Below are 15707 nucleotides of genomic sequence, written 5' to 3' on the forward strand. Positions count from 1 at the left end.
TCCCTTTTTACCCTACTGGAGAAGTTTTTGGATGTACATAGGGATTTGAGTCTTAGAAGATCCCATTCATCTATGTTATCTTCTCCTGGTTGTAGGTTAATTTTTGCTTTCTTGATGCTGAAATGCAATCCATCCCATTTCGAAGGCTGTATTCTTTGATCTTCCACAGCAAGTAATTCAAGTCCTCTTTACTTTAAGCAAGCAAAGCTACATCACCTGAATAATAAAGGTTGGAGAAAGGATACAACCATGATCCACTCCTTTCTCAATATTAAACCATGTAGTGTTCCAGAGTACTGAAGAGCTACGACATCAGTCTGGAAACTAAGGTGAGCCTGATCCAGGCCATAGCCTTCGCAACTGCTTGCTATGCGTCAGAGAGCTGGACAATGGCAAGGGATGACAGAAAGAGAACTCATGCCTTTGAGCTGTCATTCTGGAAAAGAATGTAGAATATACTATGGACTACTAGGAGAACAAACAGGTTCATCCTGGAGAAGGTGAAATCAGGCTGCTCCTTGGAGGCAAGAATTCTAAAGCTTTGTCTTACTTACTTTGGACATGTTACAAGGAGGGACTTATCCTTGGAGAGGGACATCATGCTTGGGAGGGTAGAGGAATAGCACAGGAAAGGAAGACCCTTGATGAGATGGATTGATTCAGTTACTGAGGCAATGGGGGTAGGTGTGTCAGAGACAATAACGTTGGCACAGAATAGAGCAAGGTTTAAGGCTCTTGCACATAAGATCACTATGAGTCACAAGAGACTCAACTGCACATAACAACAACAAGTGTTCCTTTGCTTTGTTCACACAACAGACTCTGGTCTAGTTATAGGTTTTGCTTGAGCACAAGTAAGTGTCCTGGGATTCCCATTCTTCTCAGTTTAGCGGTAATTTGTTATAACCCACACAGTCAAACGCCTTTGCACAGTCAAAAAAGCACACACATTTTTCTGGTATTCTCTGCTTTCAGCCAGGATCCATCTGACATCAGCAATGATATTCCTGATGCCATGACCTCTTTTAAATCCAGCTTGAACTTCTGGCAGTTCTCTATGTCTTGTTTTAGCTATTTTTCAATAAATTTCAGCAATATTTTGCTTGCATGTTAATGATTTTGAGGATTTCCACATTCTGTTGAATCACTTTCTTGGGAATGGGAACAAATATGGGTCTCTTCCAGTAAGTTTGCCATGTATCTGTCCTCCAAATTTTCTGGCATACACTGGTGAACACATCTAGGGCTGAACCTATTAGATGAAAGAGGTCAATTGGTACCCCACTGATTCCTGGGGCTTTATTTTTTGCCAATGCCTTCAGTGCAGCTTAATTTTTTTCCTGCCTTTCCACTGGCTCTTGATCATATATGTATTTCCTAAAATATTTGAGTGTCAGTAAATTCTCTTTGGTACAGCGATTCTGTGTATTCCTTCCATCTTTTTTTGATACTTCTGTGTCATTCAAGATTTTGCCCTGAATATCTCTAAGTACTGAAACTCAAGTCTTGAATTTTTCAGTAGTAACAAATTAAAAAGAAATTTAAGCAAGTTTTTCTTTTAAACAAGTGAAAAAGAAATTTAACATAAACACATTAAAATCATAATGAGCTTATGGTCTCCAGAAGCACTGAACTATCTTCAGACATTTCAACGGCTATGAATTATTCAATAGTTATGAATTATTCTTATTGCTTGATGTTGTTACCATTTATGGAATATGTCATGAAAATGCTGCAGATAGAGATTAAGTAGAAGGGAAATTATTAAGCTTTACAAATACATCCTATATGCATTAAATGTACATAAAAAAAGAAATACAACTTACCCTGATACAGCTGAAACAACAAAGCTTGGAACAATGAGGACACAGGCGTGCATCCCTCAACTTCTCCATACAAATAAAACATCGGAAAACCTCAGCAATGCTCTGGCAAAAAGCAAAAGATGTATGGTCCACCATATTAGCCTACTTAGTGAAGAGGAAAAAGCATACTCAAATAATTCACTGAACATTTATATTTACTTTAGGCTAATAACATCTCGGATTTCATTACATTGCATATAAAGACTGAGTTATGGTCCAGAGCACCTCAGAACATGTGTGAAGGGGGGGAAAAAAGCCTTCTTCCTTTTTGGTAAGAGTGACAACAGTTCCAATCTAAGGCAAGGATATGAAAATTTACACATAGATATTGTCACTGAAACTTTAAACATAATGGTAAAATCTGGCAACGGCCCAAATGTCCAAATCTTAGCATAATAACTAAGTCAATTATGGCAGTTATACATGGACTAGGGTATAGTTACTGGGAATATTTCTCATGATTTGATACAGAAAAAACCTTAAGAAAAAGTAGCCCATATGATTGAAAGCATATGAATACTTAACTTTTATGATTTTAAAAAAAGTTAAAAACACAATCTTTTTAAAATACATTATTCTTATCCTAACGGAAATGTACTTTGTTCCAGAAAGACAATTAAGAATGATTCTGCCTTGAAGCTGCCACCAAACTGCTATTTATTGGAGTAGAGATTCTGACCTTCTTGAAAGAATTTTCATAGTAGTTTTATGAGGCTTTCAGAAGAAAAACAAATACGTAAACTAAAGCAATAGTATATTATCATCACAGGCCGCAAATGAATCAATGAAAGATGCAACTGGCAAGATAAAATAATGAAATATATATAATTAAACTGTAATTCTGTCCTTTTTTCCACTGATGTGCTCCATTCCAGAAAAGTAAACCATTCTACATGGCTAGGAGAACAAACAGGTTCATCCTAGAGAGCGTGAAACCAGGCTGCTCCTTCTGAAGCTTTGTCTGACATATTCTGGACATGCTGCAAGGAGGGACTAGTCCTTGAAGACGGATGTCATGCTTGGGAGGGTGGAGGGACAGCACAAGAAAGGAAGACATTCAATGAGATGGATTGTTTCAGTGACTGGGATAATGGAGATAAGTGTGTCAGAGACAATAAGACTGGGACAGGATAGAGCAGGGTATAGGGCTGTTATATATAGGGTAGGTGACTCGGAAACACATAACAAAACCAAAATAAGTTTACAAATCCTTTATAACTTTGACATGTAGAACAGAGAAAACTACTAATGACTCTACAGGGCCTCCAACGTGTGAGACGCAGATTCTGTATGTAACTGACTGCAGGGTGGACAATAAGAACGTTGGGTGAACTAATTTTTCAAATGGGCAATCTAGTGGTTTCGGGGTATGTGGGCCAAGAGCTAGACCTTACCAAGAAGCAAGGATTTAGTATTTGGAAGCTTAAAAATGAGCAACGTCTACATAATTACGCCCACTAAACGGAATCTTTATGTTCCTAGTCTTTAAAAATATTCAAACCATTTAGAATCACAGCTTAACTGGACTATATAAACAGAACCGTTTGTTCTAGAAATCACAGTCAAAAGGGATAGTCTGAATGTTTCCCCATACAAGCAAGGGAGAGCAGAACAAGTCTGCAAAATGTCCCGCTGAGTTGGAATAGTGATCATCCATCCAGGAGGATGTGGGTCGTAGTACTGGCAGCAAGTCTATGAGATGAATTTGCAATTTTGTTCTGCACAGGCTGTATTTTGCCAAGAAATACCCTGTAGGGTTGAATCCTGGTGCCAAGGCATCTTCGAAAATGCCAGGATACGCACCACCTGACTGCGGAAAGGTTTGAGCTGAAGGGACCCAGAGGGCTGCAGAACCAGCACCGCCCCTTCGCACTGGGCCAGCCGTCTCCACTGCGGAGCGACGGGGTGAGGGTGCCCTACTGGAGGGAGTCGCAAGATACACTGGAAGAAAGCAAGCCCCGAGGATGGCGGGGAAGAGACCAACTACCACCCTCCTCAAACCCCCTCACCTCCACGCTCTGTTCATCCATTGCCTCCGGCTCTCGGCGGGGCCCGTGGCGACCCGAGGAGTCCGTGGTCTGACCTATTAGGCACCAGCTTGAGGTCACCAGGTCAGATCCGCCGCGAACAGCCCAGCGCCCAAGTCAGGAGGCTCCGACAGCCGCCCCACCTGCGCGCCCCATCGCCGCGAGTGCGGCGCTGGCTACCCCTGTTTCGCCATTTTTATCCTCGCGCCTGTCCCGGGGGCGCTGAGAGGGCGAGCTGTGGCCGCAACTCCTTCCTCCAGCCTCACCCGGCCGCCGGCCGCAGACGGCGAAGGCTCCTAGGACCACGTGACGCGGGCGCGCGCGTCTCGAACTGCTGCTAGAGCATGGCAGAGCCCGCCTCAAGCAAAGAAATCGCTGCAGGGTATTCGCAAACACCAACGGTAACCAGGGCAGCTGTAGGCGCGGCGGCGCGGGGAGACGCGGCGCGCATGCGCACTGCCCCTACGGGAGGGCAAGGGGAGAGGCGGGTGCTTGGTTCCCGCGGCTCGGGGGCGTGTACGAGACTTGGCAGCCCTTTGCTGCAGGACGGCTTTGCGCGGGGTTGGTGGCTGGGTCCGCAGCTTGGCGGTCGCGGTTTGTTGCGTCCTACCCCACCAAGGGCGGGGCGGTGCTCGGCGAGTCTCAAAATTTTGCGCGCCTTAGAAGCAAGCCACCTGGGAAGCTGGACGGGAAATGAGGACCTCGGAGCCACACCCCTAGTTACTCGGATTCACCGGGCCAGGAAACCTGCATTTTCAACAAACATTCCCTACGTGCCTACTCTGTGTCCGCATTTTGAGAATGCGGTCGTGGTTTTGGACATTGTCTGGAAGGAAGCCTAAGATTTCTACCCCGCTTACCTGGCGCCCTAGTGACGCAGTGGTGAAAGTGTTGAGCTGCTGATCCAAACATTTGAAGTTACCTAGCGCTCTGGGATAAAGACAGTATGTAAAGATTATAATCTTGGGGCAGTTTTACTCTGTCCTATAGGATCACTATCATGAGCTCTTTACAGCACCATACAAGTTGTGCAGAGAATCAAAACCGTTGGCTGCTCCACAGGAGAAAAATGAACAGTCTCCCGTAAAGTTTTACGGCCTAAGAGTCCTGATAGGGAGGTCTCTGTGAGAATCGACTCCACGATTGTGAGTTTGGTTTATAAGGCCTATTCGACTCTGGCGGCCTAGTAAATTAAGGCCTTGCCCTGCTAACCCCAAAGTAGGAGCCTCAGGTCCACGGGAGAAAGCCGATCTACTAGGGATTTACAGCCTCTGAAAACCTGCTAAGGGTCAGCTAGAGGTGGGTTTTCACTCCACAGCTTTGAGTGAGTTGATGAATTAAGTAATGAGTGGTAATAACCTAGAGGATTGAGTCTCACCAGCTTGGAGCCAAAGTTGTCAGGTTCTGAAACCTGAGTAGTTTCTTGCCACAGGCTAAGACACCACTCACACGTCACCCCTCAAAACTCTGGTACTTAGTACTTAGGTTGATTCTCTCGTGCTTTAGGGAATATGGAAAAGTGTTTTTAAAAAACAACACAAAACCCTACCATATGATTCTGTAAAAGGGTGGAGGGTCAGTAAAGGAGAGGAAGACCCTCAACTAGGTGATTGACATGGTGACTGCCACAGTGGGCTCTTGTGGGTCAGGAAGTGTGAGGATGGCGCAGGATAGAACAGGTTTCAGATCTTTTGTTCATAGTGTCTCTATGAGTTGTACTCCACTCGACTACACTTAACAACACAGCTGGCATCAGCCTTTACAAATTACTAGCAGATGAGCTCTTTGAAGATTGAAAATATTGAAGGTCTAACACAACAGGCATAAATAGAATTCTGTAATATTAAGTTAGTTTTCCCGAACATCAATCTGTTAAACTTACCCCAATCTGGAGTGCACCTTTAAGAGAATCAACAAAAAGAAGTTCTTCAATACCAGGCATCATAAGTGATTGGGGAGGGAGGTCTTAAAGGAATAGGGAAAATTCCATGAGGCCTTGAAGGGGTGATAATAGATCAACAGTAATGAATGATATAAAATGCAATGTATATGAATTAACTTTATGTAAACCAGTTTTTAAAAAGTAAGAGCAACTGTTTAAAAAACCCAAACCTAGCCATGAATCAAGATATAATTTAGGAAGATAAACTTGGAATTTAAAAACTCTCACTAAAAAGTGTTTATGGTTGTGAAGCCCCAGATAGAGCTAGTGATTACACACCATTAGACGTATACTATATTCTGCTGAATTGTATGTTAAAAACGGGCCAACTAACACAACTGACAAGTGGCAGATAAGTACTCCTCTGAATTCAGTTCCCTGTTAGGTGCTGTGACTTTGGTTCCAACTCATAATGACCTTAGGTACAACTGAACGAAATGATGCAGTCTGAACCATCCATCCTTATTGCGATGCTTGAGCCGCTATGCAAATTCATATCCGAAGGACTTGCCTTTCATTGTGACCTTCTACTTTACACAGTGTGATGTCTTTCTGCTTACTCCTTCATAATGACATGTCCAAAGAGTATTATGTCAGTAATTTCTCTAGGATAGCTTTGTTCATTTTTCTGGGAGTTGTGGTATATTCAACAATATGAATCATAGTCTTCTTTGGTCTAACTCGTCAATGTTCACTTTCACAAGCATTCGAGTTGACTGAAACTATGTCTTGGACACCTGCAAAAAGTTGAACTGGCTGAGGCTGATGTTTCTTAGTTTGGAGGCCCAGTCATGGTTTCATGGGACATCCCAGTTAATTGGTCAAATAGCACATTTAATGGTTTTTTGGGGGTTTTGTTTTGTTTTGTTTTTAACTCCTAATTCTGTTCATAGTGCCTAGGACTTAAAAAGCTTACCAAGCAGCCATCTACATACAGCACACCAACTGGTCCCTATTCACCTGAAGCAATAGAGAAAGAGCCAAGAATAAGAAAATATGGAATGTATGGCTGCAAAAAAAAAAAAAAAAGTGTGAGTGTTGTGGGGAAAGCCATGTCTGACCTCCGCTAACTCCACAAGGGGAATAGTCCCCATCAAGAATATCAACACACACACACTCACACACACACACAGAGAATATGAACTACACAATCAATTCCCATGAAGCCAGACATACTACCACACTCCTGCACCTACTTCCACCAATTCCAATACCACTCTTATTACTGCCTCTAAAAACCCACTAGAGGGTCAGCTATGAATTGGTTCTGACTCGATAGTACATAACAACACAACCCCCTTCCACCTAAGCCTCCAGAGCTCCCTGATACTGCTCTAGGTACCACTCTACTGTTTCCAAAATCCACTGCAATAGCTATACCTCACAGAACCATACTAACAATTATGGGGTTTATTAGGGAAGTTTACAGCTAACAACTCAGGTTGGTACACTTCTCAGTCACAAATGCTACTTAAGTGTGCTAACAAAACCCTTAGGCTTTTAGCATTGAGGCTTTAGGCCACTGTCACAAAGCAAATTACTAAGTAACACCCCCCCCCCACCACCACCAAGTCTTCTAGCAAGCTTGGTAAAGGCTTCTGTCTCTGACTGGATGGTGCAGGAGGTCTTTGATTTTTCACTTGGCTTTTGGGGCTTTTGTGTAGGGCCCCATTTGACTGGTACAAGAATGTCTGGCACAAGGATATAAACTGCATTCTCTGCTTCTTCTTTATTAGTAGAGTCATCATTTCTACCACAGAACCTGATCAATTTAAATCTGGCAGAATGGGCAAATTGACCAGTCCTCTCATGGATAGACTTAACACATCCTATTTGCATTTTCTCCTCAGCTACATGGTGCAAGTCAAAGACAATGGCCTAGGAAAGCCATTTTGAACAATAAATCCACTACCCTACAGTGTCCAACGGTCTCCAGAAACCACTGCCTCCTTTGCCATGAGACCAGAACTGAATGGTACCCCGCTACCATTACTGAACAATTAAGACTTTCTGGACCCATGGAGTGGATGTATCCCTAAACTTACAGCCTCAAGATTTTCACACCTAAAACATCCTATGAGATCATCTTAAAGTAAATGACACATTAGTTTAACAGGTAAAAAAAATGTCTGCCTTGAGCATTATGCTCTTTTAAAAACTATTTGGAAAGGATCAAAGTTACAAAAGCAGAGGACTCTGCTGGTGAAGTCCATAGAGAATTGTGCTGCTAACCAGTGACACCAGTGGCTTGAGAAGACTGAATAGGGAATTTAGTAAACAGTGAGTTTCTTTTAATGAGGAGCAACTCAGAAAAAAAGAGGGTCAAAATGGCTGCACAGCTGCAAGAATACTAAGGTGCATCTAATTCAGGCCATGATATTTTCAATTACTTGCTATGTGTTCCAGAGCTGGACCGTGAATAAGGATGACAGGAAAAGAACTGATGCCTCTGGGTTGTGGTTTTGGAGGGCAGGAATATCCCACAGACTGCAAAAAGGGCAAACAGGTCTGTCTTGGAAAAAGTAGTCAGAGTGCCCCTTGTAGGCAACGATGAGGAAATTCCACCTCACTTACTTTGAAGATGTTGTTAGGGGAGGCTATTCCTTGAAAAGGATTATCATGCTTAGAAAGGTGGAGGGTCAGTGAAGGAGATGAAGACTCTCAGTGAGATGGATCAACACTGGAACTGCATCTCTGGGCTCAAGTATGTTAGAGATGATGAGGATGGCACTGGATATGACAGGGTTCAGATCTTTTGTTCATAGGGTGACTATGAATCATACTCAGGGGCAGCTATCAACACTGAGTTGTACATGTAGAAATTGTTGAATATATCAATGTTTTACTATATGGATTAGCAGAAAAAAAATAATATGGCTTAAATCAGGCATACCTTCATCATCCATAGGATATCTTTTGCTTTTTAACATTTCCAAGAGGTCTTCTGTACCAGATTCACCCAATGCAGTATGTAATTTGGTTTCTCATTGCCTCTAAGAATACTTCACAAGCTCAGTTTCCTCACCATTTATAACTGTTGTTAGGTGCTGCCAAGCATGACCCAGAGCAACCCTATGCATAACAGATCTGAACACTGTCTATCCTGTATCTTATCATCTGACACACTTGAGCCCATTGCTGCAGTCACTGTATCAGTCTACCTGGTTGAAGGTCTTCCTTTCCTTTGCTGATCCTCCCCTTTTCCAAGTATCATGTCCCTTTCCAAAGAATAACCCCTCCTAGCAACATGCCCAAAATATGTGAGATGAAGTTTTGTCATATTTGTTTCTAAGGAGCCCTCAGGTTACACTGTCTCCGAGACATACCTGTTTGTTCTTTTAGCAGTCCACGAGATACTCAGTACTCTTCTCAAGCACCGTAGATCTAAAGGCATCAATTCTTATTCTGTTATCCGTACTTGTTGTCCAGGTCTCAGATGCAAAGCAAGTGATGGAAAAGAGCACAGCCTGAATCAGACACACCTTAGTCTTCAAACTGAATCATTGCTCCACAGTAATTTAAAAAGGCCTCTGACAGAAGACGCTCCATATGCAATATGTCTCCTGATTTTCAGACTGCTGATTCTAAGGGTGTTGTCAATCCCAGTAAAATTAAATATTGACAATTTCAATCTTTTCTCCAACTATCATCACTTATGTTATGTGCCGTTGAGTTGCCTGAGACTCATAGCGACCCATGTACAACAGCCCTAAACCCTGATCTATCCCTTGCCAATCTTACTCTGATACGCCTATCCCCATTACCCCAAGGATGGAATCAATCCATCTTATCAAAGGTCTTCCTCTCCTGTGCTGTCCCTCTACCCTGTCAAGCATGACGTCCTTCTCCAAGGACTGATCCTGCCTTGCAACATGTCCAAATTATGTCAGATGGAGCTTCATAGTAGCTATTAGTATTACTGTTGTTGTTATGTGCCATCAAGTCACTTGCAACTCATAGCAACCCTATGTACGACTCTGAACCCTGCTCTACCCTGTGTTAACCTTAATGTCTCTGACACAGCTACCCCCATTACCCTAATCACTGAATCAATCCATCTTATCAAGGGTCTTCCTCTCTTTCTCAGCCCCTTCACCCTCCCAAGCATCATGTCCCTCTCCAAGGACTCCTTGCAACAAGCCTAAAGTATGTCAGATGAAGCTTAGGAATCCTTACCTCCAGTGAGCAACCTGGTTTTACCACTCTCTAGGACGAACTTGTTTGTTCTCCTATCAGTCCATGATATATTAAAATATTTTTCTCCAGCACCACAGCTCAAAGGCATCAATTCTCCTGTCAACCCTAGTCTAGCTTTCTGAAGCATAGCAAGTAATTGCATAGACTATAGCCTGGATCAGGTGCACTTTAGTCTCCAGTCTGACATGGTTACTCTTCAGTACTCTGGAAAGGACCTTGACAGCAGATTTTCTCAGTGCAATTTGTATTTTTTATTTCCTGGCTCCTGGTACCAAGAGTGTTAATTGTGGAGCTAAGCAAACTAAAGCTGTTAACAATCTCAATTTCTTCACCATCTTCGCCATCTATCATGATGCTGCCAATTGGTCCAGTGGTGAGAATCTTTGTTTTCTTGATGTTGAGCCACAATCCATATTTAAAGCTGTAGTCCTTGACCTTCTGCAGCAAATGCTTCAGGTCCTTCCTCCTCAGTTTCAGCAAGCAAGGCTGTGTCATCTGAATAATGCAGATAATAATAATCCAATCTTGACACCACATTCCTCCTCAGAGTCCAGCCTCTCAGATGATCTATTCTGCATATATTATGAACAATTACAGTAGTTTAAGATGAAGGATAAAGTAGTACTGAAGTACATGGGTACTCTAAAGCAACATTTGAAAACAGTTCATGCTGCTCAGCATTAGGAAGTGTAAATAAAAATGAAGGAAGCTGTCAAAGAAAAAAGCGTATTACGTCAGTTAAGCAGACTTTGGGCATATTACTAAGAAAAGTCAGCCCAGAGAGAAAGGCATCATGCTTGGAAAAGTAGAGTCAATAAAAGAGAAACTCAGATGGATTGTCACAGCAACTAAAACAGTGACTTCAGCACAGCACAGACTAAGGACCGTGCAAGATCCAGCAGGGTTTCATGGTACATGTGGTCACCTCTATGACACATAACAACATACGTTACGTATCAGGCATTAGCCGTCTCAACAACAATCATGCAACAGTTTAAAAAAGGGAAACATACGCACAACACAAACATTTTTTATTTTGGAAGTATAGTTTGACTAATAATGTATGAAAACATTGTACAGTACACCAAGACATCCATATTATACATCTTGATTAAATCTAAAGAACACTGATTAAAAATAGCTTAAAGATTTTATTACTTGAAACGTTAAGACTAAGTGGAAATGTGTGCATATATATCTATATATCTATCTATATATCTATATCTATCTATCTAGCTATGCTTTACCCACATATCTGCATTTCCTCTTAACATCTGTCTGTCCTTTAAAAAGGATCACTATCCAGTCATCCACCCAAGCTTCAGTAAGTATTGGCAATCCACCTTCCTAAATGATTCTGGAATTGATCTGTTTGAGTCCTCTATTTTGCAAGTCTGTTTCTTCACAAGTCTGGCATGTAAGACTTAAACTGTTTTTCCAAAGTTTTCTCTTCTTCAGTCAGTGGTGACAACTAAAAGAGCAAATAATAAAATCTTTAGTTTAAAAACATTTAAAAGCTATTAAATTTGTTTTATTAACTTTCACTTTGACACAGTAACGAAAGTTTCCATAAACTATAGAAACAGTTGTACATATACACTATGTACTGATGACAAATTTAGAAAAGCATACAAAAATAGATAATTGGCTATCTATATACAAATTGGTTTGACATTTGAGCTTTCAAGAAATCTGCAATTAAGGAAACAAAATCAAGAAATCAAACTTTCAAATGTTAAGACTATTGTTAAGCAATGAAATTACATTTCAATGCCACTTTCCAACAGTATTATGAAAACAAAAAGATTGAGAATAAAAATATCTGGAAGTTTTTCAAGAGAAGTAGAGATAGATTCTAAGAGATATATTATTTTCAGTTGTAAGTAATAGAAACATTTCAAAATGGTTCCAAAAAAGTTTTTAACACCTATTCCTCGATTATCCACTATCTCATTACCTAACATTTTAAATTCTCAGTTGCACCCCTCCCCCCACACCCAACTCTTCTACATAGTATCAGTGCACATTTAGCAATTAAAAAAATGCAAAGGCAAGAATAATGTTGACTGTAATGATTAAGTTTATGGGTCACCTTGGCTGGGCAAAGACATTTCAGCAGTTGCCAGTTAGGTAATGAATGATGCAATCTTCATTCATTCATTCCAGTTATGTAATGATGTTTAGTCATCCTACATTTTGTGATCTGATTTGTTCATCCTCCATTTTTACATAATTCGAATTTTCACATAACAACCTGGTCTTTTAAACTTGACCATATCTGTAAATAGTGGGCAGACTTCAAAGTTGACTTATTTAGATCAACAAAGTCAAGTCTTACTTTGTTCCCACCTTACAGCTTTAGATACCCTTGATGGTAATATTATCCTCAGGCTAACTACAAAATAGCTCTAGCAGTGCTAGGCATCACATCTGTACACAACATCTAAAGAAAGATACTTTCCTTTTCCACAAGTGTCTCAACAGTGAGGCAATAAAAAAAAAACAAAAACAAAAAACAAAAAAAAAAACAGTGAGGCAATTCTAGTTATCCACTCAGAGATTCCATCCTTGAATGCCATTGGGTCCATTTCTAAACTAATATTAGATAAAGGAAAAGTCCATTCCCCTTGCCATTCAGGAGCTGAGGTGAAATTCAGTTTCATATCAGGCACATAACTGTGTGAGAAGGCACAGTTCTGAAAAACTCAGTGTTTTTTGTCAGGCAACAAGAGATAATAGGTGCTTAAAAACCAACCAGCCAACAAGACCCACTAAAAGTAGATAGGAGCAAAAAACACAGAGGAAGAAGGGAAGTTGTCGAGGAACTTTCACAGAACACCCTTCACAAAATAGGCTAGCTAAAAGAAAAATTTCTATGGGAAAATAAGCTATTAACTGAAGAGCCACTCAGTTATAAATCTGCCTAACTATATAGGTCATCTCTAAAGAGACTGTCAAATCTGGAGCAAACCAGACCTTCAGAATCAATCTCTAGGGCAACACTATTTAACAGAACTCCCCGTGATGCTGGGAATATTCTGTATCTGCACTATTAAGTTATTAGCTAATGAACTAAAAGTTAAAGCATTGAAGGCACTATACAAATTAATTTCTACACCCAACTGGCTATTGAACAGTATGACTCGAGAGGAAGAGCTCCAGAACCTATATGCTTTTAATATATGGCCAGTTTAGGCAACTACTAAACAAGACCATATTTGACCAAAATGTTCACATGGATAAAATCCTATGTCGTATTGCAACTCAAATCTTGCCTTCTTCCCTTAAAAAAAAGGAAACAGAATTATTCTGGCAAGAATTGTTTGTTCTCCACAAACCTATGTTGCTTCATATCCTCACAAGTCAAGTCTTGAAATAATGAGTTTTTAGACAATCTGTTCAATAACCTTCAAAGAATTTTTCGAGATATTAAGATCTAGTTAACTATTCGAAACTTTGAAGAGCTTTCTTTACTTTTACTTGAAGGTTTTCTAGTACAAAAGGACCACCACACACTTTGAATATGTTCTGCCTTATTTGTTGCACTTGATTTCTTTATTATTATTATTTTAGGTGCTCCCATCTTTTTTTGTGGGAGATGTTCTTTAGTACTTTCGATGCCACCTTTGTAATTATTCTTATTATTATCGGCACAAGTACTTCTCAGAATAAACTTACAAACGGAAAATCATTCTCAATAATAAATATTGCTGCAAAAATATACCTTACATTGTTTACTTTCTCTTGTGCATAAACAACAATAACATAAACAAAATCACTATAAAAATGAAAGCATTACCTCTAGGTCTGTTAGCTTTTGTAGTTCTTGTATCATGGTCATAGTCTTTTTCAAAGTAACACAAATCCGGCCCTTAGTCTCTTTCTGTTCATCAGCAAGTGGTTTAAAGCGTGCATGCAAAGTCTGATAGCGAGACTTTATTGCTGACAATTCCTTCAAGAGTGTAACTGGATTTTTCTACATTTAAAAAAAGTTAATATAGATTAACTCATGTAAAGAAAATGAAATCTTTTCATAATTAAAAGATATATAGAAATAATCCCCCAAACTCAGCAATCTTGCAAAACAAATAAGATAACTTTAGACATAGAACATTTGATGCACAATTTGTAGTTATTAATTACACCATGTTTCTTTGTGCACACATAGCTATTGGGTCAGAACCAACTCATAGCTGATCCTCCATTGTTTCCAAAGCTGTAAATTGCACAGAAGGAAATTGTCCATTTTTTCTCTCAAGGAACTGGGAGAACATTCAAACTGCCATAGACGTATATCCTTTTGCTAACAGCACAAAACTCCCTATGAACTGCACTACCAAAGCTGCCAAATGCTATTCAGAAAATCATAAAAGGTATTATTAGTTTACTCTTGAAAAACAGGAAAGAACTTACAAAATTTAGAAAAGCATGAAAAAACTTAAAAAATGTTAAGCAGTGTCATGAATTCAATTTTGTTCCCAAAAATATATTCCAATTCCATCACCCAGTGCCTGTGAATGGATATGATCTTATTTGGGTAAGTCTAGTTGTGCTGTTAACCCAAAGATTGCACATCTTCATCAGATCCACAAACAGCTCCATAAAAGAAAGATGGAAGCTTCTTCCCATTGTGATTGACAGCCTCAAGCCCCGATAGAGGGCTGCTATGAGTCAGAACCAACTTAAAGCAGTGAGTCTGCGTTCTCTGTAGATACAATCAAGTTAAAATGAGATTACAATGAAATAATCTAGTAAATGTTGTAGTAAATGTTAGGTTTAGAGACACAGGGAAAGCAAACTGTGAGTCCAGAAACTGGAGTATGCACTCTAAGAGTCAAGAAACACCAAGAATGGTGGCATCTAAAGAGACTCTAGGTAAGAAACATGGTACAGGGGAGCTCTGGTGGCCTAGTGTCAAGAAGCTGCACTGCAATCCCAGAGAAATGTGGTTCAAATCCACCAGATGTTCTGCTGGAGAAGGAGGGGCAATCTCCTCCTGTACCAGTCAGACCCAATTTGACAGTACACACACACAGAAAACAGCAAAATAAAATAAAAAAATTTAAAAAAAAAAAGAAACATGGTACAGATTCTTCCCCAGAGCCTTCACAATGAGCCAACACCTTGATATTTGTCCAATTCTAACCTCTAGAACTACAAAAGGCTAAATTTCTATCCAACCCAGTTTACAATCCTTTTTTTTTTTTTTGAGCAGTCAAGAAAATTAATACACATCATATCGTGGGAAGAGAATATACAAATTCCACGTGTCACAGAGTAGAACTATTCTATAGCATTTTCTTGGCTATCCTCTTTACAAAACAGTTTAGCAGGACTGTCTTTGACAGAGTTGTTGGAGGAATCAAAACTGCCAACCTTTCAATCTGTACCCCTTAAGACCATTTTATATTATATTTACTAATTAAATCTTTTTTTAAAAAGTGGTGTAAGGCATTGCTTTATACTTTTCGGAGTGGGAGAGTATAAAGTAAAAGACTCATTATTTATAATTCCATGCTTTATACGTCTATACTTTTCAAATTATACATACAGAGATTACTTTGATTAAAATACTAACATTGAAGGGGAGCTCTGGTGGCCTAGTGGCAAGAAGCTGCACTGCACTCCCAGAGGAACACGGTTCAAATCCACCAGATGCTCTGCCGGAGAAGGAGG

The 15707-nt window shown here is 40.2% G+C and overlaps 2 protein-coding genes across 2 annotated transcripts in view; both read right to left on the bottom strand.

Annotated features, from left to right (window-relative positions):
• TRIM37 (tripartite motif containing 37) overlaps window positions 1-4347 on the bottom strand; it is a 104190-nt gene extending 99843 nt beyond the window's left edge. The window contains exons 1-2 of the mRNA XM_006899431.1: window positions 3875-4347; window positions 1827-1928 (exon numbers count right to left, since the gene is read on the bottom strand). Coding sequence (XP_006899493.1) covers window positions 1827-1928; window positions 3875-3895 — 123 coding nt within the window. The 5' untranslated portion in view covers window positions 3896-4347. The remainder of the gene's footprint in view (window positions 1-1826; window positions 1929-3874) is intronic.
• Window positions 4348-11433: 7086 nt separating this feature from the next.
• The window catches only part of SKA2 (spindle and kinetochore associated complex subunit 2), a 22515-nt gene continuing 18241 nt past the window's right edge, over window positions 11434-15707 (bottom strand). Inside the window, exons 3-4 of the mRNA XM_006899465.1 lie at window positions 13831-14007; window positions 11434-11502 (exon numbers count right to left, since the gene is read on the bottom strand). Coding sequence (XP_006899527.1) covers window positions 11434-11502; window positions 13831-14007 — 246 coding nt within the window. The remainder of the gene's footprint in view (window positions 11503-13830; window positions 14008-15707) is intronic.

This window comes from Elephantulus edwardii, unplaced genomic scaffold (assembly GCF_000299155.1).
Source record: "Elephantulus edwardii isolate Elephantulus edwardi_28Jun2011 unplaced genomic scaffold, EleEdw1.0 scaffold00257, whole genome shotgun sequence".
NCBI lineage: Eukaryota > Metazoa > Chordata > Mammalia > Macroscelidea > Macroscelididae > Elephantulus > Elephantulus edwardii.